Genomic DNA, 23,658 nt, shown 5'->3' with positions numbered 1-23,658 from the left:
CACTGTTAGATGATGAAAAAAACTGTTCATTCAGGTTTTATAGCATTAATTTAGTTTCTCTATTCTGTCTGTTCAGCTTAAACAATGCTGTTATATTGAAAAGACAAACATTACAGCATATACAGGAAATCTTTAAATTTAAAAACATTTACTTTACAATTTCATATTTGTGAGTAAACCACCAGAGATCTGGAACCACTAGTTATAGCCTGAATCAGCCTGAATCATCAGCCTGAACAGTATTTAAAATTGATGAGGGAAAAAAAAAAATCTTATGCTTAGGAAATATTCTTTCTTTTTTTTTTTTTTTTACATACATATGTAATGTAAACTGTCAAAAATATGCAGTGCGTGGTCAAAAAACGTTAAAGTACAAAGTAAATATTGTGATCATTACTTTAAAGGCATTAAGCACATTTTACCTTTGCTCCCAGTTATGTAAAATACCCCAAAATGCTCATTTTCATTCTGCCCCGTTCGAGTGCTAAACAACACCCGCAAGTCAGACAATTTGGTACTGATTATAATGAGAACAATTCCCAGTTCCCATCCCTATGTGACATGCAGCCATTTTGCTCTGAATTAATCCTCCTTTAAAGCATTGTGAAGATAATTCCTGGTGATTATAGGCAATGGATCAAGGAAGATGATTACATAATAGTGGGATGATTTGATTTCATCATCCTGTATAGATGTAAACATATGAAATGCTTTGTATGAGACTGTAAAATGTCTTCCTCTTTCCTTTACTTTGCTCAGCAGTAACCTTTATCACCTGCTCCTGCTCAGTGAGTGAATGATTTGACTGACAGTGCCCAACAGATAACTCTGTTTCATTCTAGCAAACTGTCAAGCCCCTCCATCTGTTAGGTTCACCTAGCCTCCTCAGTTGAGCTAATAATACACTAACTGGCATTCTGTCAAAACGATAACAGCCGCTAGAGGCTAAATATGTGCATCTATATATGATTTCTTGATCAAAACAATTTTACTCAGAGACAATATGGTTGCATGAGGCACACAGAGAGGAGAGTGGAGAGGGAGGTTGCTTTTCACTGAAAAGCAGGAATATGGTTGAGGGAAAAAAAGCATTTTCTAATGGCCTCCTGATTGTACAGAGCATAAACATAACGTTTTTGAACAGTAACTAGTGCAGGTGCTATAATCTGCTCTGGCGAAGCTCAGCTGCAACATTTGTGACAGACATAAAAGTGCATGGCTCTAAAAATCCAGGGCTCCAGGGTTATGAGGTGGTGAGGGAGACTGAACCCAGTGCCAGGGGCCAGACACGTGCCAGCCACAGCCCACAGGCTTGCCAGCTGGCCTGGCTCCCCTGGGGTTCCCCATGCTCTGTCACTGCTGATAAGAGAAAATGGGATTTCCGCTGGCTGCTGCTCAGCTGATGCCCTGGCTAAGATGTTCGACAAATGAGAAAGAGAGAGACAGACAGACAGACAGATACATAGATAAAGGAAGAAAAAAATGAGACGGAAGGCAAAAGAGTATTATCCTCCTAGCTGCTTTGCTAAAGCAGAAAAACATATATTTACAGTATGTGTGTTTGTTGTGGTTGTGTGAGGGACCTGTGTGTGTGGGGAGTGTAACTGTTATGATGTAGATCCCTCTGGCGACTGGGGAGATATTCATGGAGACACCTGCGAGTGCGATGAGAGGAACTGTCATGCAACCTATGACAGATACACCGATGACTTCTGCTCAGGTCAGAATTCTGTTATTGTATGAAAACAGCACAGTTAAATACCTGTATATGATACATTTATGGTAATCCTAAATCCTGTTCTACTGGATTCAGATCTTGTTACTGGGGAAGGTCACTGAAGTACAATGAACTCATTCTCGTGTACATGAAGCCAGTTTGAGACAACTTTTGCTTTGTGACATGGCATATTATCATGCTGGAAGTAGCCATTAAAAGATGGGTATGACCATAAAGAGATGCAGATGGTCAGCAACAGTACTCAGGCTGTGGCATTCAAATGATGACTGATTGGTATTAAGGGGCCAAAATGTTCTAATAAAGCATTCCCCAAACCATTATACCACCATCAACAGCCTGACAAAAGGCAGGTTGGGTTCATGGATTCATGCTGTTGATGCGTTGAAGCCAGCAATTCTTCAATGCACACCTTCATGTAAATTGTCCACAGTGTGAGAGAATGCACAAGCAATTCACATTTTAATGTTCTAAATCTCATCTTTCTCTATCAGTTTCTGTCTCTCTCTCGCTCTATATATATATATATATACAGTATATTTCCCTGTCCAGACCAGGTAAAATCAATGCAGGTCATCCATGTTCTAAGGACACCAAATTCACCTTTGGCATGTCCTTCCCCTGGTAATTTTACTACCTCCCTTGCTCCTCTCTTTCTCTCCCTCCCTCTTTCACACCAGCTCCCATTTGATCTCTTTTCCGCTCCATAACCTATGCACTTCTCCACCCTGCATGGTGTGTCCACTTCCCTTAATGCTGCCCCCCCCTTCTCAGGACGGTCATTTGAAATTTCCCTGTGCAAAGCCACCACCTTGTTTCACCTCTCTGCTTCCTCCACCTCTTATTCTTTCTTGTTGGCAGGTCATGGTCAGTGTAATTGTGGCAGGTGTGACTGCAAGGAAGGATGGGCAGGGAAGAAGTGTGAGCATCCTATGTCCTGCTCCTTGTCTCTGGAGAGCAGTCTGAAGAAGTGTCGAGGAACGTCCAATTTGCCCTGCTTCGGACGAGGTACCCGATCTTCCCATTTGATCCAGTTGCCATGGTTACTGAGGCAGACCTGTACTCTGCTCTCACCTCTTGGTATCAAATAGGCGATTTCCAGGCCATCTCTTAACGCAGCCTTAAAGACATGAGGGTGCCAAGCAATCACATGTGATAGTATCTTTAACTAAGCCATGAGCTGAACAGCAGCCACTCATTGCATTTGTGTCATACCAATCATACTCATTAATGTACTTTTTGTGTGTCCATTTGTACAACTGCTTTTTGGTTTTGTGTTTAATGATTAGCACTTGTGCTCATATGTGAGTATATGCACATATGTTCATGTGCGTGTGTGAGTTTAAGGGGCACTGTTTGCCAACAACAATGTGAGCCACGGCTGGGGCAGCTCTCTCAAGCTGTGGGTCGATATGTCCAGATTTATTACAGTGTACTGAATGCTTCATTAGAGGTCTTTCTGAACAGAGAAGGCTTGTTTTCTTTGCCTACAAATGTTAGGCATCGTACTGATATTTGATTCAAATACTGAGTCAACACTGGAACCTGTGCTAACAAAACAAAGGTCCAGCTTGTGCTTGTCCCAGCCATGCACCCTTGAGCCTGTTGATTGATGACAGTGAGGTGAAAGTGGGAGCATAGTATAACATTTTAGATCTAGAAGACCAATAATCTATAGAAGCTGTTAGCGTGTTACTCTTCTTTCCCACTTCTGCTGTATCAGCCTGTTATGAGTTCATGAGTGCAGGTTGTGTATTGCCATTTAAATTCTAAACAATTTTTACATTTAAAACTTGGTTTTACATCTTGAGTTTTTATCTATAAAATTCAATATTCATGACTAAATAACTAACAATCAAGTTAGAGGAGGAAAACATTCTTAGGTGATAATTATCACGATGTAAACACTCAAAAACTTTACTAACCTGCTTCATCAGGTCTGTGTGAGAATGTGGTCTGATCAGATTTGATTGCCAGCACTGGTGACACAAGCAAACCACCCCACAAGTGTCATCTGATTCTGGTACTGATTGGTGCACAGAAGTACATGACATCCTCTTCTCCCACTCACTTTACACCAGTGGGCAGAGCTCAGACAATGCAGCACACAGACAGAAATCCTCTAAATTGAGGAGACCAAAACAATTTTAACTTTGATTTGAGTGAGCCCTCATGAAATGACGAAAGTTCCAAGTTTGTTCATCTATAGACACGCCAGACAAGAAGAAGCAAAGCCAAAATAATGGTACAGCTTTGCCAGATGCATACTGTGCCTTCATCCAGAGTTAACAATGCACAATGGTCATGTGACCTTTGTCCTTAAAATGACTGACAACCTGCATTGTTCCAAAATACGCTCTGGCCATTTGTTTATATGATAAATTGTCTTGTAGCTCTCCAGTGCACAATGTGGAATCTTCTGAGGTTTCTCTTGTACCTGTATTTTACACTGATGCAGCAGGCTTAATCAATCAGCTTTGCAGTGCAGGACCATTGTTCAGTGTAACTCTGCTCCAGTCATTTTGTAGTTTTCTGTACTTCAGAATGAGAGGGCAACTAGAAAAGGTACAGTAAAGCCTGCAGTACTCTGTAGGTCTCAAAATGATCCAGCTTTATAATGTAGCTGGCGGTGGGCGATACTACAAGGACACAAGCTGCTTGGTCTCAGGGCTCTGCGGTTTTATCAGGGGTTAATGTGAAGCTTTGATTTCCTGAGGAAATCTCTGGGGAGTCCACAGCCTTTCAACCGCTGCTTTGTTCCAAACAAAAAGAGAGGATATGTGGACTGTAGCCTACTGTCTGTTACTATATCAGCCATGGATATCCCTCACACCCGTAGCTGAGAAAGCTGCTGATTAGATTGGGCACCTGAAACCACATAGGGCAGGGCTGCTACCATGGAGACAATTACATTACCAAGTCAACATCACCAATGGCCAACAATGGAACAATGCAAGTGCACTCTCAAAATAGAACCAATTTGGTGTCCTTTGAATACATCAACTATTCATTACATATTGTGTCTGTACCATAACAGACTTTGGCCTTGACGGCCTCAAACCAATTCCACAGCAACAGGGTTGAGCAAGCATGGTGCTTCCCCTCACATAATGAAACAGCAAAGATTAACTTGTGCTGGGAGAGTTAATTAGCTTTAATTCTTCCAGCAGTACCTTTAAATTATCTCCAATTGTTGCAACAAAATGGAACTTTAAATTACCCTTTGCAATAGAACAATTAATGGATTCATAAATTCTTCCTCTTATAAATTGCATTTTTTTTTCACCCATGCCTGTCCATCGAGGACCAGTTAAAGGTGTATATTTACACCACAAAGTATTGAATAAGTCTTTTCCTGTGCACACCTAAAGGAATCAGTTCTGATTAGGATTTCTAGTGTTAAATATGTGAAACTGGGAGACACTTTTTCCATTAATCAGAATTTGTAATGCTGGCTGAGGCCAATAATTTATATCTATTACATGTTCACAGCATTGTCTATATGTCCTAAATTCACACTGTCAGCTCAGCTCCACCTGCTCCTCCTCTGTAATTAGTCATAAATAGCTGAAAGCACTGCCTCTGTTCAGATAGACAGAGGAGGGAAGCTGTCATGGTAGCAATAAAGGGGAAGGGACTGTGTGTGCATGTATACCTGAGTGTTTAGGAAAGTGTGTGTGTGCATGTGTGGCTTTATTTACTTAACTTTCTTTTCCAGAGGATGCCCATTTGATTAAGTGTTTGGAAGATCACAGTAGTAGGAAACAAACAACTGTAACAGAGTTTGTTGCAAGGCTTTGATGAATGAGAATAGATGTGAAGGGTTAGAAAAGGGAGTAAGAGAGAGAGAGAGTGTGTGAGAGAGAGAGGAGGTCTGTGGGAAATACAATGAAGGGAGACAGGAAGCAGGGTGGGAGAGTAAGAGAGAGAAACTGAAGGAGACAGACGTAGAAAATCACTTAGGCATGGATGAATGCTGCTGGTACAGATGGCAGCTTGAGCGGAAAAGCCTTGAAATTTGAAACAGCAGCTTCAGAGTTTTTCTTCCTGAGAGGTGGAGGCAAGACGCTTGTGGATAGCACATTCTTTATACTGTGGTATTTCCTCAAGGAAACACCTGCTTTCAACATCTTTCTGCTGATTCTTGGGATTCCTTTCTCTGCTTTCAGGAGAGTGGCCTGTAATAGACATTAACTGTGTGATTGTTAATATTTAAAAGCACATACCTTTTGCATTACCTTACTCCAGTGTCTAACATTTAAGGGATAGACCAGAGATTTATTATTGTACTACCAACTTCGAAATATTTAAACAGTTTAAGAACATGATCACCGGGACAGCAGAGGGCCAGATATTCTGATTTTTGTCCCTCGTTTGGATTGAAGACCAAGTGAAAAGGGAGTCTGAATGTCTTTAGCTTCAATAATGTAACATATTATTGAGTGAAATGTTAAAAAAGAGGCTGAGGTGTCATTTTCATCCTCTAGCACTTGCTGCAGGAATGCTTTGCTTTCATTCACACCACATGATGAGACACAGCACTAACTGCTGCTGCCACAGAACACAAAGTGGTTTTAAAACTGCCAATCCATGGTGTTAGGTTGGAAAATCCTTTGGAAAAGTTATTTCCAAGATCCTGGTTTCATCTCGGTCATTTGGTGTTTTAGGTAGTGCAGTGGATAAAAGTGAACAGATTTCGATTTTACACTACAAATGTGTTTTGTTCAGTCAAAGAGCTTTGTTTTTGTCCAGAGATGGCTGAAGCGCAAACGTAAGTGAAATGCAAGAGCAATTTTTGCACTTTTGTCTGTGTGTCAGTTTCGCAGCATCTCTGCGGTGAGAGGAGTGTCACAGCTGTGGTTGTGTTTATGCAGATCAACGCATAAGGCACAATGTTGGTACTGATTCTGGCATGAAAATGGGCATGCATTTTCACTGGGTTCTCACTACTTCACTGATAATGTGACAAATGTGACACAGTCTAGATAGAAGAGTCACACACAAAGATATGTCCAAAATTCACATAAATGCCCATCAAAACAGCATTTCAGTGTCTTTGAAACAAGTCCCATTAATGGTTGCTCTAATACTACTGCAGAACGTATGAGAGCTTTCCCTTAAAGGTGATTAATTCCCTGTAGCCATGTTCTATCTGCATTCTTTAATTTGAATTTGAAGCCCTGTGAAATTGTGCATGAATTTAAACAGGGTGGAAACTTGAATTAAAACCTCAGACATGTCACCTGGCTGTAAAATATTAAGTACACAGTCTTATGTACTTTTGAGCATAGACTCCAAGCTATGCTACAGAGAGATATTCAGAGCCCTATCAATGCTTTTAGAACAAGCAAAACCCCAAACATCTTGAAAATCTATAGTAGTTTTTATGTAAATGGAAATATCATGAACACTGTTAGTTTATGTAGCTATGTAAGTACTTTAAACAATACATTCAAGTCCCTGAATCTCACTGTCTTCTAAAAATAATTTTGTGCTCAATGTTAAAGAAAGAAATTGTGAGAGGAATTTCCCGAAATGAGAATTCGACTTAGAAGCAGACATTGTTATTATGTTTGGGGGGGGGGTGCATTGGGACTCTGTGTCTCTTGAAAAAGAGCAGTTTTCCCTTGGGAGAAACTGGCTTGGACTCTCCTCCCAGCCCCTGAGGAAACTGTCTGCTGCTTTTTAAAGGAATGAGAGAAGCTGACATGGTTATTCAAGCCTACCCCACCACTTGCTGATTAAGTATTCATCCATTTAACAGCGCATTCAACCTGCTCTAGCCCCTTTCCAGCTAGGCTGTGCTGCAACATGACTAAGCTTGCACATCTGCTCACTAAAACTGCAAAAATTAGTTTGCCACACCCTCACCTGTCCTGTGTTTGTACATGCACGTCTTTCCATCCTTAGACAGGACAGAAAAATTATACACCAACACACACAAACACACAGAAACACGCTGGTGTGGATGGTTTGACGACCACAGAGATAATCAATAAGGCAGGGTGTTATGACATCACTGGTTGCTAGGGTAACTGAGTCCCCAGAGTAGTTGGTGGTATGCTATATGTGAAGCAGGAAGAGAGGTTGCTACACTGTGTGTGTGTGTGTGTGTGTGTGTGTGTGTGTGTGTGTGTGTGTGTGTGTGTGTGTGTGTGTGTGTGTGTGTGTGTGTGTGTGTGTGTGTGTGGTCATAAGAAATGACAGTGATGTGACACGGACATGAGGTGAAGCAGTCTGTCAAGTGGCTGTCCTGTAAATTCCTGTTGGGCACTATAAATTGCTCCTAGCTCCACTCAGTGAGTCATCAAAAGATAAAAGCATGTACATACACATTATGGTTATGTTTTAGGGGTGATTTAGTGGCACTAAACACAAAATGTACCCTGCAGGGCTACAAACAGGGGAAAACACTCAGAGTGAATAATGATTTTGCAAAAAGGACAAACCCAGCTCAATAAAAACAGGAGGGAAAAGAGAGGGGGCACTCGGTGTGCTGTGTTTTAACCGTCTGCCTTCACTGAGCTGGGAAATTCCTTTTGTGCAATTATTTTTCATGGTGGGCAGCTTACCTGTTTGTAGCCCTTCTGGGTGTCTTTTGTCTGTGGCATCAGTGAATAGGAACATTTAAAAGATGTCCAACTGTGTGTGTCTTTCTCCTTTGTCAGACAAATGCACCTATCACAGTAATGCCTGATTGCATGCAATGTTATTCTTAAGCTCTATTAAAGGTAATATTAAAATAAAAAAGCCACTCTGTACTGTTGAACTGGAACACAATTCACACCTCAGTAATGTATTATTATAGTTACATCCTTAAAGAGGAACAAATTACTCAGTTACAGTATATTTTTAAAAACAACTAAGTGCAGCAACATCAACAATTTAGTTTGTAAAACAATCTGCAATAGAAGGCAGTGATTAGCGTCTTAGAAGACATTTCTCTCTCTAACCTTCCAAATTTCTGTGTTTGGCCTACACTACACACAAAGTTAACATTACTCAGAGCAGCCTGGTTAAATGGATCAATGAGCAGGTATGCTGTACACCTCCAAAGACAGTTCAGAACAGATTATGTTTTTCTAATGAGGCTCACCATTAGCCAGCGTGCTCTCTCAGCAAGTTTCCCTGTGGCCCTCTTCACTGGCAGCTCGCTGATTGAAGAGGGATAGCAACATCTCGAGGTGTGTGTGTGGGTGGGTGGGTGAGTATGTATAGCCCATGTGAGTGTTTATTAGAGTGAGTGATTTACATACAAAATTTCACTGTGTGCCTGGAAGGAGTCAGGCAGGTTAGGTCTTGTTTAAAATCAGTTATTGAACTCGTCTGCTGTGGGCATGCAAATCACTCTCCTGTCTTACAGGTTGAATGGTAAAAGTAAAAACTCAGGATGACATGAAGCTAAAGAAAAGGCCAGATTATTCCACTGAACAGCTTTTAAAAACACAACTCTGCTGTGAAACACCGCTCAGATGCGAGAAAACGTCTCTGTCTTTGTAGGTCAGTGCCAGTGTGGACAGTGTATTTGCCACCCACCTGGGGACAGTCGTGTTCATGGCAAAAACTGTGAGTGTGACGACCGTCAGTGCGAGGACATCTTTGGAGAGGTCTGTGGAGGTAAGAGCACACACATTCACACACATACATACACACAAACAACAAAATCTCTGTGTCCTTTAAGGACTGTGCATGTAGTGTGAGGAACAGAAGGAACCGACAGAACATTAGGGATTTAGAGTTTTGTTCGGAAGTGGAATTTACGAGTGATTTGAGTGATTTGTCGCATTCTCCAATTTTCTAATACTTGAATACTAATAGTTATTATGTATGAATAAAATTCACAAGTGGTCCAGTCCTGTCATATAAGCCATGTACAGATGGTGTGCCTTTCTCCACTGGGTGAAAAACACTCATTTGACTTAATAATTAAGTGGCACTGACACTGCTAAATTTGTAATCGCCTGCTGATTTCAGGCAGCAGGACTTGAAGTACTGTGTTGTGAAATTCTCAGTGGGTGACATTTTGGTGATTGACACTTGTCAAGAAACAGATCCGAACAGGTAGATGTGCACTACAATTTCTGGACATACAGAAGATCATGTAAATCATGAATTCTTACAGAAACAATTCATCTGACTTAAAACGCTCATAAAACCAAGATTCATGTGAAAAAAAACATGACAGGGTTAGGATCAGAATAACTGAATGTTCTTGCATGAGGGCCAGTTCGAGGTGAGGAACAGTTGGAGCACCCCCACCCACCCACCTGTTCCCAAATGCCTAATCAATTCCTAGTATACATACTGGCCCATTTCCACTGATTATCTTCTACATTGTCTATTGTGCCTTCCACTCTGTAGCTATCTATCCTTGCTTATCTGTTTGCCCAATTTTCCTACCTGCCTGTTGCCAACCACTGCTCCATGTCCTGACTTCACCTACAGCTTGTCCTCGCCTGCTTGTGTCAGCCTAAATAAAAGTGAACTGTTTTGAACATTTGTTGGTGTCTCAGAGGGTTGCCTTTGATTCCTCCCGATCCTGAGCCGTGGCACAAAATACCTGCCAATTCACCCACCTCACCTCTCCAATTCAGAACAAAAACATGAGATTTACATCTCCTGACCTACTGGATGTGGTTATACACTTACCACTCCTCTTCTAATCACTGCACAGAAAACTGCACACATTATGTACAGCGTGCGCACACATACACTCACCCACTTTGAAACTGTGCCAGGAGCAGACGCTGAATTTGAAGATCAATACAGTATGATCCTATCTGCTCTCTTTGATATCCACAGGCAAAAGCCTCTAAACCCTTGAGCTGAATTTGAGAGAAATCGCCTTTGAAGCTTCTGTTTGAGGTCTTTGGAAGTTTATGCTCTTAATTTGAGCAATTTAGGCACAACCACTGTTATGGATAGATCGCACTAAAACATTAGAGGCTCAACTGAAATTGCCATTTCCCTTTGCAGCTGCTGTCGTGGGAAAGCAAGATAGAGAATAGAGGAAGTCAGATGAACAAAACATGCAATTGAGGATTGTGGTGCTCCCAAAGGAAAGCAGAAAAAATTGAGAAAATTTCCATTCTTCCACAGCAAAACCAATAGGCAATTGGGAAAACTGACAAAATGTCTGATTCACATGGTCAAACATGATTCTTGATGTTGAGGGCTTTCTTTTATTTAATTCAACACTCCTTTTTTATGTTGGTATTACTTATTGCTTATTGGTTCTTCTGTTTAATCTGAGAGGACACAGAGTACCGTGTCTTTTGGACACATACTCCACTCAGATACATGCTTGTCTGTCTTTGTTTGCTACATTTCAAGTGCTGGAGAAGTGATCCAACATTACACATGCACAGTTTTCCATGGAGTAAACACACACAGCGCAGATTTTCTCATACACCTGTATCAAGCAGGGGAGGGACATTGTTAAACTCCCTTCAGTGTCCAATCTATTGTCTGTTTCACTCTGAGACATTCATTGTCACATGTAAGTTAGCAAACTATTTTTACGTTTATTCTTGAACTGGCATATAATCTGTCTACTCCTTTCACCCAGCAGCTGGGCCTCCCTCTGAGTGGGCCTTTTTAATGTTGTTTTGTGGGGCTGTGCCATTTTGTATCATTTGTGCATTGCAGCATCTGAGGGAAATTTTCTCCTTTAAACGGGGATGCAGTATTTATGTGAACAGATTACTGGGGCTCATTGTGCGTTGGGCCGTCCAGAGACAATTCTTCATGAGGCTACCAGGGAGAGCCTGTCTGAGCACCAAACACCAACACAGTCACACACACACAAACACATACACACAGACATGCTGTCAGGCCGACAATTAAGTCTGTATTCTCAGAGGCCTGTGGAAGGTATTGAGTATTTAGAGAAACTGAGTGAGACTCCAAAGCAGGTACCCAGAGTGAGGAGTGGGGATTAAGCAGAAAGTAAAACTTCACAGTGAGAGAGCTGTAAGAAACTTCCAAATCCAGGTTACAGTGCTGTGAGTGCCCCTGGATGTTTGAGCCTCACTGCAGACAACAGAGAGGAGAGAAATGATGAATGACACATGCTCCTTGCATATAACTGAGTCCTTCAGTGTTAACCAGCTTGTATTTTTCACACACAAAAAACAAGGGGATCCATATGCACAGCCATTCCATAGAGTAAACAAAAACAGCAATGCCCAGAACCTGTTCGGTCACCTTTTGTGCACTCAAGCTGAATTCATATCATATGGGGGAGACAGTAGAGATGAAAACAATGCCTGTCTTTAAGAATTGTTAGTTTTCATGTCATTGGACAACTCTACAGACAGTGTCTGCAGAGTTGGCAATGTGAAGTTTTAAAAATACTGTGCATTGACAGCCTAGCACAACATCCATTACATTTGGGTTTACTTACCTTGAACAATGGACTTTGGCTGACATCGGCATCTGTATTTGTTTGCCTTTTAAGGCACTTGCATGGAATTAAGTGCCAAGTCTGATGTACAGTTTCAGAGATTTCATTAATATACAGAATTTCCCAGTCATAATTATGACTTGTTGACATGAGCAGTATTTAAAAGTCTGAAACCAGTTATTATGCGAACCCTCATAGGACATGAGTGGTGTTTAGCCAGACTGCTGACTGTGGGTATCAAGGCTCTTTCTCCAGGACCTGATTTGACTTGTCACAGCAGAAGAAGCACAGGTCCAACCAATAATATTCATAATGGCTTTTATCATAATTACTTGCCCCACTAAGAAATGCAACTGTCACACCACGTTTGATACCAGGGCCCTGGAACCAGGACACCTAAATGCAATGTAATGTTATTAATGTCACCTGTGCTTTTTCTGCGATGACATTTCTAAATGTCTGCTGTGAAAGGTCGACTGACTGGCCACCATGCCTAGCTCACACTCATGAGTAAATGGATACAGTTGGATACCTGGCTTGACCAGGCGAGAAGATCCATCACAGTAGGTAGCTGTCGACCTTTGAAGGATGTGGGTCCAGGCTGACCCTGCTCCTCCTCCCCAAATGAAATAGTCTAAATTAAATTTACATTATTCCTCAAGTTAATCTATCTTCCTCGCTTTTGCTTGTTTCAAAATATACTCTCATTTCTAGAAAAATCTTGGAACAGACTGATTTCTCTTGAAACAGGATGAAATATTTTTCTTTAAAAAAATACAGTTATCAGGACTCAGACATAAAAAATATGACTTGATGAGGTGCATTTTTTTCATAGCAGTGTTTACATAGAGAAGAGCTTAGATCATTCTCTCTCACATTACTCACTCAGCTCCATTCTTTCTCTGTGGCAATGAACTCTTAACTCCTGACAGACTCTCCCTGCATACAATACAGATCTTTGCTGGTTTAAATACCTGATTTACCAATTCCTCATCTACACAGTCCATGTCTACGACACAATACGTGCTTGTGTGAAAGGCAGGTGCAGACTAATTGAATAAAGCCTAGGTTGCCTTTCCTCCAAAGCAATTAATAGCCTTCCTGGCTGGCTGATTGAGGCAGCCATGCATGGCCTGACATAGCTGCCACTCCACTCCATTTAAGTCAGAAGCTAGCTAACTTTCATTTATAACCTCCCACCACAACATCCTCCATACGCCATCACCGACCTCCACCTCTGATTGATAGAAATTCAGACAGCACCAGGAAGCGAAGTGAGGCAGAAATCGAGAGATAGCGAGGAAAGAGCCAATATTGATATATTATCTGTAGCAGTAGAGTGATTCATTGCTGGTATTAGCAATATGCTGCAGTGTCTGTGTCCCTAAAGATACTGACGGTTTGATTTCTGTCGCCCATTCTCCCATCTTCTATTTCTTCCACCCAAAGAAATTGATTAAAACTTCCGTTTCAAACTCAGGGTTTAAAGGAATAGTTCAACATTTGTTTTCTTACTGATAGTTATATGAGAGTACTGAATTTGACACACTTTGAATTAGTGCCTCAAAAAGCTTTAAATCAATTAGAAAATTTTACAGTTTATTTGTATTAATGCGTGTATTTAAGTCCTGGGCTGAACGAGTGACTTTAAGAGGCATTGAATCTCAGCTGAAAGAATCAAAATTGAGTCGAACGGCTGCTTGATTGGATCAATACACCCGTACATCAAACAATTTCCAGCAGCACAGTATGGATTTACGGTGATGAAAATGATGGAAAAATGCTCTGCTCATTACCACCTCTTCAACCTGGCATCTCTTACCAGATGTGAACAAAAAGGAATCAATCAATGACGCGACTACCTCTACATGATATGATTTTTACTGGAAGAAGCACATCGTGATTGATCTAAGGCTCCGGTTGGAGATGAAGGAGGGCATAAGTGTTACAGTGCTTGTTAAAACCACAGTGATGCTGTCAGCTATTAAGGCACCCCAGTATCCAAACACCTCTTTCAACCAATTAAACGTCCCTGGTTTCTTGTGTGGGTGCGTATGTGTTTGTTTTTGTCTGCCATTGCATCTCTTTGTTTTTCATCTCTCTCTGAAGTGCTGGAGATTTATTAAGGACAGGACAAGACCAGTGATGACAGTTCCTTTCATGTCCTCAGGGGAAATACAATTAGCCTGCTGCGTCTCTCTCGTCTTCCTGCAGCTCTGTCTCCTTGTACTGCCTATTAGTGTCAAGGTTCAATGTCTGCGCTGTCAGCTCTATGTGTTTATGTGCTTTAGTGCTATCTTTTTGCTCTCCAGTTGCATCTCCCTTGGCTTTTCACTGTATCTGTGAATGCTTTATTTATTTATTTTTCTTCTATCTGTGCTATTTTCTCATGGGCCTGCTCCATATTCTGTCTCCTTTAAATGAAGGCCGTTCTGCCCTCCACCGCCAGGTCACGGTTACTGTTCCTGTGGACGGTGCATCTGCGAGGAGGGTTGGTTCGGGAAGCTTTGCCAGTTCCCCAGGTCTTGTGATATGAGCGATGCCCAGAGCAAGGAGCTTTGTGAGAGCTCAGACGGAGTCATGTGCAGTGGAAAAGGTGAGCATCATCGTCTTATCAAATGCTTCTTAGGAAAGGTTTTCATAAAAGCCACCATTTGGGTGTCAAGATTGATGTCAAATAATATATACATACATATAGCACATAAACACAAAACTGATATTTATAATTGCAAAGAACTCAAACTGGAAATATGCGCAGATGCAATTATCCAAGTTTTAACCCTTGGAATCCCCACACGACTCTGTTTTATCATGAAATAGAGACACTATAAAAACATATATAAAAATATATATATAAAAGTCATCCATCCAAATGTCCTGCATGAATTGTGACAATCAGAAACTGTTATAGCAGCAGAAACATCTCTTTTGAAAGATGAATTCAAGCGTCTCAATCAATTGGCCAATTCTTAGAGGAGAAAATCTGTAATAAAAGATCATTCTTGTGGTTGCCCATTTACTGTCTCCTATATGTCAATAATGTGAAGTTTTCCATGCTGTCACTACATCGAACATATCATTACATGACAAATGACACCACACGACCACTGTTGCCTAGCCGTGAATCCACAGAAACAGACGATTGGAGTGGGTCCAGCTCCGCAGAGCAGAGGCAAGCAGGGTGTGAAAATGAAAATGAGCGTGTTCATTCTCCACGCTCCACTACATTCAGACACCAGAACAATCTTCCCTCTGCTCCTCCCCTTGTCTCACCTCTCTCTTATCTGTTTTACTTGCTCTCCTGCTCCTCACTCTGTCTGTCTCTTGCTGCCTGCCTCCACCTCTCATAGTGGGTTCTTGTAACCCGGTGTGTGTTGGTAGAAATTGGGGAGATTGAAAACATAGTTGCTGGACCTCAGGGTGTGAGCTTTTGGGGGGAAAAAAAATGAAAGAAACAGCAGTAGATTTGTTTTCCCTCTACCAATCCTTAATACCTTATTATCCTGCTGCTGCCCTTGAGAGACAGAGGAACAGACACTGATGGGTAAGAGAGGAAGTTTAAAGTGTGGGTGGATTGCTTTCCTGGTGGCAAACGTAATATTAGTAGCTGTTTCCCCAGGGAAGATTTCATATCCACTCTGCCCCAACACTATTAATCTTTTGTGTAAAATAGAGAATTTACAGGAAATAATACAAACAGCATTTATTAAATAAATAAAATAAATAAAAAAATAAAAAAATAATAAAAACACAAGTGTGTGTGTGTGTGTGTGTTGCAGGTTCCTGTCACTGTGGCCGATGTATCTGCTCTCCCCAAGAGTGGTGGGTGTCTGGAGAGTACTGTGAGTGCGATGACCGCGAGTGTGACAAACACGACGGCCTCATCTGCACAGGTACTGTAAGAACCGCACACACACACTAGAGGTCTTCAGGTTGCAGCTGTTGGATCCAATATGAAATGGACCCATGAATCCATTTTCAGAAAAAGAAGGACCCAATCCAAATAAACCCCATGGCTATTTAGACCTGATACAAAATGTGGTTGACCTGAGCAGACCAGTTACTTTTCAAATTAAAATTTTACATATAAAACCTGTGATTTTGGGTATCAAATATATTTCCGTTGGCCTACTTGCGTCACACCTGTGTCTTTACTGACACAGACAAAATCCTACTGAACCCAATAATGACGCATACGATTTGGTGCTGGTCTGACTCAGGCCCCAGACTGGCTCTTAGTTTCTCAGAACTGAAAGAATCTGCGAAGCTCTCTCACACACACACACCAATCCCACTAATGTGAACATCTATGGTTGAGTCAGAAGACAGACAAATTAATCAAGACAAAACACACACACACACACACACTCCTCTATATAGCCGTTCATCGACAGGAGCCGTTTTCTCCCCACTGATAATGGAAATCTCAGTACATGTTTATAATTATTTTTGCCCCGGGGCCTGTCAAAATCTGGACAGCTGTTCAGAAGTGTTTCTCATCATGACTTCACGACTCTAAATGTCAGCCTTAATGTCATTCAAATGCGCATCAGTGGCTCCAGATGCAGACAAACGTTGCTTAAAAATTGTGGAGAACTGGGAGAAAACGAAGAAAATGTATGGAGATGTCTGTTAAATGTTCCTGATTACCATATTACTGACTGGAGTGTATATGTGAAAATTACCATATGCATGAGAATTATTATAATATAATGGTGTCTTACATAAAAAGGCAATTCCATAGAGGGGGTTTAATGTGAAGATAAAAGTCACGGCTTCTATTCTCCAGGTAGCCATGATGGAATCTCTTTTTCTTTCCATGCTAATGATACAAAAATTTGTGTGGCAACTTTTCCAATATATTACTCTGCATCCAGAGATTTCATGGGCCCTTCAAAGCTGTAGATTCTCATTACACATACGACTGATGAGTGATGTGGAAAATTCAGCGTATTAGGAATGCTTGCTGGTTAATTTCATGCACTGAATACGATAATTTCAGCAACCATTCAGAAAAGAGACAAAAAGGTCTATACAGGTGTGTGCAACACAGGTAAGAGTATGAAAACAAAGAAATTACAACATTTTGTCACCGTGCAACACTGTGTTCACTGGATTTATGTTCACCAATTTGTAGAAATCACTCATCAGGACTATTACAATCACCTAACAGGTCTATGTATCAAGAGCACAATTTCTAATGAAACCAAGCATTTATTCTCCAAATGCTGAACTTTACACACAGGAGACCATGAACCATAAGCACAGACTCACTTTCCCACTCCAGTGAGAATATGACTGCTCCTAATGACCTTCTTTTTCTTAATGTCTTGATGTCAAGTGTTCTTTGGGAAGCCAAAGCCAAAGCCTATTTCTCTGTACCATACAGATCCGTTGTAAAGCACAAAATGTGTCTTAATCCGCAGCTGAAAAGTCAAATGCACTGTTTACTCCTGTTTGAGTTATGTTTACTAAAGACCACAGTGGTTTTAGGACATAATTTCTATTTAATATATTTTTATTTATAATATATTTTTGGCCTTTTTTCAACAATTATTTCTTCAGTGGGAACAAACTGGCTTGTGGCTGAGTGCAGAGTTTTGGTCTTCTCAGGGGATTTATCGACAATAAGGAGAATATTGAGTAAGGCCAGCCTTATTGTTTAATGAGAGGAAGCTCTGTCTAGTCTGCTCTCTGGATTCAGCAGCCAGCTCAACTATTTCCGAGAGAACTCATGTGTTTACTCCTCCAGCCCAGTCCCTTTCTCCGACATCCTCCTTTCCTATCTCAAGCTCGTTGTGTGTTTTCTCGCCTACTTACCCATCTCTACTGCCTTCTGTTTTTTCATCTCACTTTCATTGTTTTACCCTCGTCATCATCCATCACCCCTTTTCCCTCCTCAGACTCCTCCCTCGTCTCCCACAGAGATATTTGGCAGTAGATATGTCTTTTCAACTGTGTGACAGAAGGCCAGCGGGAGTCTTCCTCCTAACCCCAGCATCTCTGACAGCTCAGGGAGCTGGCAGAGAGTTTGAGGGTACTGGATTATAACAGAAAGCTGCTCAGAGTAGGATGTACCACTGCGAGTGTCTTCATACCTAAATAAAAAATAACCTCATTCCTTAAGACAATAAGTCGTTTCATCCCATATCAACCACTGTGATTGACCTAGTATCTGGCTTTCCTGTTGCCTGAACAAAGACATGTCATCAGTACTTTTTCCAAGCTGAGGCCACTTAAACTAATTAGTAAAAGTTAGGGAAAGATTACAGAAGACTGAACCTGAACTCCAGTCTCTTGTATGTTAGTACGATGCACTATGTTCCTACATTGACCACAAATTCCTACCTGAGATTTTGGCCAGCAATATTTCTTCCTTTGTTATTAAGCACAAAATAATCACGGATAGTTATGAACCATTTTTCTAGAAAGTACAGTCTCAATTTATTTGATCACCACCACAATAAGGAGGAAGGAAGGAAGGAAGGAAGACAGGTCAAACTTTGAGAATATCTGAGCTTTGTAACAATGTGGTGAATAAATATATATATATAGCCTAAAGGTTTTTCCACTCTTAATTAAACCAGAGTTTTTTCCTCTACTGTGTGGGCAAAAGCTGTGGAAAACCACAAACTGTCCTCAGCAATGTAGTTCGGCTCAATCAGAGTTTGACCACCAGAGAGCTGCACCCAGGGATGCAGGGTGTGAAAAGAGGAACCTTGTTAAAGGTCAGGCATGATGGCACAGCTCTTTTAATTCACAGCTTTTCTTCTCACATCTTCTCACAGGGAATGGGTTGTGCAATTGCGGCAACTGTGAGTGCTGGGAGGGCTGGACAGGGAACGCTTGCGAAATCTGGGTGGGAGCGGAGTACTGAGGAGAACGGGACACTAAGGTTAGAGACAAGAGGCCTGGCTGCCCGGAGCGACCAGGAGCACCACCAACCGTCACGACCAGGCTGGAAAAACACCACGGGAGGAGGGAGAAGACGCTCACAAACTTGGATATAATTCTGCATATCACTAACAGCATTCATTCTTTTATTGTACCGGTTACAAATGATCCTTATTAAATCTGGATTTTGTAGATGAAAAAGAAACAACCATATTTTTTTCTGTTTTAAACATATTACAATGTAAACATTTATGTTTCCAAAACAGCTTCATGTATGATTTTTTTTTTTAAATTAATGTAGGAACGCTTACACATTCCAGATGGCTGCACATAATAGGATGCAGGCACATGACAAATCCAAATGTTGGAAAGAGAAGAACATGTTCTTTTATTAATGTGACATTTTTGGAATACGTGGGATACTGCGGGGGATAATGGGGGTCTGTTTTTAATTGGTACACAGTTAGGTGTTGTTCCCAAATTGGACTGAAAGTTCACTTGAAAGCTCAAGGCAGAAGTTACTGTTTGAGGTTTTTATTTCTTTTTAATAATAAAACATTAAATGTGCCGCATGACACAACATTTTGCATGGAAAACGATGCGAAGACCTTAATCATACATGGTTACAAATTTGTTATAACATGACATAACTCCAATGGGCATACTTGCAATGGTATATATATATTTTTGAAAATAAATAATTTTAATAGTGCCTATTCTTCTCCACCGGGAAATCAAACCAAACTGTCTGCCATGAAACCCACACTGTACTGAAGGTACGTAATGGACATTTCTCACTCAACTCATACTAGTGATAAGGTTAAATTCTAAGTGGAGGAAACAAAGAGAAGGGCATACATAGTTCAGTTGTGGCATGCTGGATGTCACTTCAAAAGGTGGCATCAGGGGATGAGAGCTGCATTGACACAAGAGCTCAGTCACCACTTGAAAAGAGGACCGATAAGAAGTCACAAAGAAAATTTAATGTAAATTCTACTTTGGCCTTTTTCATGCTTAAACTAGCCAACCCCTCTGTTTTCTTTGTCCCATCAAAAATGACAGGTGCAATAATATACTGCACACTATATTGCATTAAGTACGTTACTGACATTACAGTACACCTTTATATAAATATTTTATTCAATATGTTGTATATGTGTATACAACAAACACAAACTGTATAGTGTAGACAAACTCGTTGCATATATGTATGTAAAATTAGCGGTACATACCAACAGTTCTTGATAGACATAGCCTACTACATGCAGTTCATCGATGCCATCCTCTCCCCATGCAACAGATGGGACAACGTACAAAATAAGAGGTTGAAAACAGAAGAAATAAAAAAAACTAAGTTTGCTAGAATAGTCTCGTAACACATCTGAAGAGAGAGGGAACAAAGCAAAAGTGACCAGGATTAGGAGACGACATCACACACGACCCGTATACAAGAGAAAATGATTACCAAAAAACAAACAAACAAACTAAACTGTGGCTACAGAGATCCAAACAGAGATGTACATTTACACACTGGTCATTTACAAAAATAAAGTCAGCCTTGGAGGAGCCAGTTAACTGGACTGCAGGGCTGGAGCAGCAACCAGCCCAGCATGTAGAGTTTGTAAGAGTGGAGGATGATTGGCTGTAATGAGGACAGAACATCAGCCTCAAGTACAACTACAATAGTTTGCAGCTCCTGTGTGTGTGCATGTATAGTACGCCACTTGTGTTATAACATTAACAGCTTTGTACAGACAAATATTGAAGTCTAGCTAATGTGCTTCGATGTGCTGTAATAAGAAATGGTCATGTGTAATCCCAATAAACTCTGAAAATTATATTTACCAAATCAATTTCTAAATATAGTTGCAGGTTTAGCAGCATACAGCAGCAACAATCTACTTCATATTCTAAATCTTATCTAACAAAACTATTCGGAAAAAATCATTAAAGCAAGACGTTATAAATTGATTGATCAGATAGAGCTTTGATAAACTGCTAACAGTCATGATGAAAATGCAAAACAGAAAGTGCAGTGGGTTACCTTCAGATTAGGTGTGAGTGTGCCGTAGCCTACAACATGCCCATTCAAATCCCACACCGAACGTCAGTGCTCTTCAGCTTAAACAGAGTGAAGAACGATACCCATACCTTGTTCCTTATAAAAAATACATGCACGTGATTAATTCAAGGTATACGTAATTCTCCAAAATGACATCAGTCGAGACCTCTGCGGGTCTAAGCAGAGTTGATTCTGTCGGACAGAACAAATGCTATCACAGTGAAAGCTTAATGAATTGAATCAGAGAGAGAATCAGATTTGTTTTCTGTTGTTTTATTTTATTTTTATTTTTTTTTAAAGAGTTAAAGAGTTTGGTTCTTCTTGGGATGAAAAAGACTTTGGTCATTTCAGAATGAATACATCTGAGTGTGGTTTTCTCAATGGATAATGCTACGTGTCCTCTACATGGATGTATCGGGTGGGTGAGGCACCTTTGGCCCAGTGGGGACTGGGAACCTGTTTTTGCATGCCGGGAATCAAGGTCCAAACAGGCACGTGACAGGCCAAGATGATCAGTACTGGACTCTGCATGCTGAGCTAGGAGACAAATCCTCTCATAATAATAATTATAATAATATCTAGTCATTTAAAAAGTTAGGATTTTTAATAGTCATTTTCCCTAAGTTTTATACAGTGAAAATGTTACAATATAAGCCATCTCTTGTATAACTGCTGCAAGAAGAGAGAACACAATATTAACCTTGCCCATGCTTTAGTTTGCTGAACCAAATAGGGATGCAGCCAGTATAAATGTCGTCTACTGGTTTTCAGCCATGTTGTTTTCTGGCTTTAAGTAGACGCTGCCATAAGATGGCTGCCAGTGCTGCAGTTATAGACCATCTGGGTCAAAGCCACAAGCCTTGCCTTATAGTCCAAAGAAGTCAGTGAGTGAGGGACAGAGGCCTACAAGGCCTAGAGATATTCCTAGAGCCCACGCTCTGAAATAAGATTAAAGAAAAATAGACTTCAGGTTTTCTTTTTACCAGAGAAGGCGGACTGAACCGCTGGTGGGACTTAGATAGTGATATGTATACACCATTCCTTCCAGCGCTCTCCCACCCACACGCACATCTGTTTATAAATGTGTGTGTGTGTGTGTGTGTGTATGTGTGTAGGGAGCTCCTTGCATTGATTGCAGTGGTGGTAATTAGCACTTCATCATCTATGATTGCAGGAGCTATCTGCCAGCCTCCAGTGTGTTTTTATCGGCTGTAAAAAAGCAACATCTCTGATTTTCCCCACAAACTTTGTGTGTCTGTAAGTGTGTGTGTGTGCATGTTGTAGGCAAGAATAAAATTTGGATAGGTTTTTTTTTTTTTTTATATATGTGTTTGTTTTTATGTATATCTGTGTGAATGTGTTTCTTAGAAAATCACACAATTCCCTTGCAAAATGTTTTTATCTTTTCAAGGTTACTTGACAAAGAGAAAAGTGTGTGACTAGAGATAGAAAGAAAGGGAGGGGAACATACTCGTAAAAAATAGAGGACGACAGTCCAAATATTTACTCTATCTATACAGTCTCTATCCCAGAACATAGCTGGTGAACTGTGGTATAGAAAATAGATCTGAAGGTACACACACTCTGCTCCAGCAGGGCATTATAGAGAGGGGGAAGGTTTCTTGGATGAACCGTCAGCAAGCAAAGTACCACGAGCGTGGTTGTGAAACACACGTTATTCACATGAATTCTCACAGTTTCAGAGGAATCTAAAGGCATTCCATGATCAGAGGTCCTCTTCCCTCCCGTGCTGGAGAAACTCAGCCACCTCAGGATCCGTCCGCCCATGCTGAGACAGCTGGAGGAAAGGAGGACAAGGCGGAGAAAGAGGAGGAGGAGCAAGAGAAGAAAGGAAGGAAGGTTCGCCTGGATCTGATCCACAGGAGAAAGAGGGGCTGGAGTCTAGTCGGGAAAAGCCCTGCCTCCGTCACGCCCCCCCAACCCCGCCACCCCCCCCCCTCCACACACACACTCACACACAGGGCACTGGTCAGGTGTGGCTATGTGGTGGGCTTGTCGGGCTTGCTGACAGGTTTACCTCCGTTCATCACCGCCGGCTCACTTGTGCTTTTACTGGGAGGTACTGCCGCCTTGGGAACTGTCTCTCCAACATCATGCAACGATGGCTCTCTGTACATGGCAACTGGACGAGCATTAAGGAAAGAAAGGAGGAAGACAAGGAAAAAGCTGTTAGCAATAACCTTTTTCCTGCACTTTTGAGTTTACTTTTCTAAAACTTGTTGTTGAGGGATTTTATACAGACAAAAATCCCTCAAACCTGCACTGAGGATACCCTGCAATTTACAGATGGAAAAAAAAAAGCTGATACATTTTTTTTTTTGCCAATGGGCTTCTTGCTATGTTTCCATCAGGCCTGATTCTGAATCTAAGCACATGCCTTTTCGACAAAACAGCAAAAAAGTGTCTCATTATCTGCCACTTTACAGCCGTCACACTACAGCTGGATTACTGTCTTGACAAGACAGTTCAACTTGATTCCATGTTTAAAAGATGGGAAGCAATCAGGCTGGTGGCTGACAAGACTGATGGTGGCACCTGCTG

The 23,658-nt window shown here is 41.1% G+C and overlaps 2 protein-coding genes across 5 annotated transcripts in view; one reads left to right on the top strand and one right to left on the bottom strand.

The window, feature by feature from the left end:
• itgbl1 (integrin, beta-like 1) overlaps nucleotides 1-19,746 on the top strand; it is a 35,818-nt gene extending 16,072 nt beyond the window's left edge. Inside the window, exons 6-11 of the mRNA XM_041057226.1 lie at nucleotides 1,580-1,720; nucleotides 2,597-2,743; nucleotides 9,236-9,352; nucleotides 14,590-14,736; nucleotides 15,920-16,033; nucleotides 18,929-19,746. Coding sequence (XP_040913160.1) covers nucleotides 1,580-1,720; nucleotides 2,597-2,743; nucleotides 9,236-9,352; nucleotides 14,590-14,736; nucleotides 15,920-16,033; nucleotides 18,929-19,017 — 755 coding nt within the window. The 3' untranslated portion in view covers nucleotides 19,018-19,746. The remainder of the gene's footprint in view (nucleotides 1-1,579; nucleotides 1,721-2,596; nucleotides 2,744-9,235; nucleotides 9,353-14,589; nucleotides 14,737-15,919; nucleotides 16,034-18,928) is intronic.
• Nucleotides 19,747-19,803: 57 nt separating this feature from the next.
• Nucleotides 19,804-23,658, bottom strand: part of fgf14 (fibroblast growth factor 14) — a 91,772-nt gene continuing 87,917 nt past the window's right edge. For 3 of the 4 annotated variants that reach the window (XM_041057227.1, XM_041057229.1, XM_041057228.1), the window contains exon 5: nucleotides 19,804-23,239. In XM_041057227.1, the coding sequence (XP_040913161.1) occupies nucleotides 23,097-23,239 (143 nt within the window). In that variant the 3' untranslated portion in view covers nucleotides 19,804-23,096. The remainder of the gene's footprint in view (nucleotides 23,240-23,658) is intronic. The other variant, XR_005895375.1, reaches the window with a different exon arrangement.

This window comes from Toxotes jaculatrix, chromosome 15 (assembly GCF_017976425.1).
Source record: "Toxotes jaculatrix isolate fToxJac2 chromosome 15, fToxJac2.pri, whole genome shotgun sequence".
Lineage (NCBI taxonomy): Eukaryota > Metazoa > Chordata > Actinopteri > Toxotidae > Toxotes > Toxotes jaculatrix.
The sequence above is the reverse complement of the archived record's forward strand: the minus strand, read 5'-3'. Positions and strand labels throughout refer to the sequence as shown.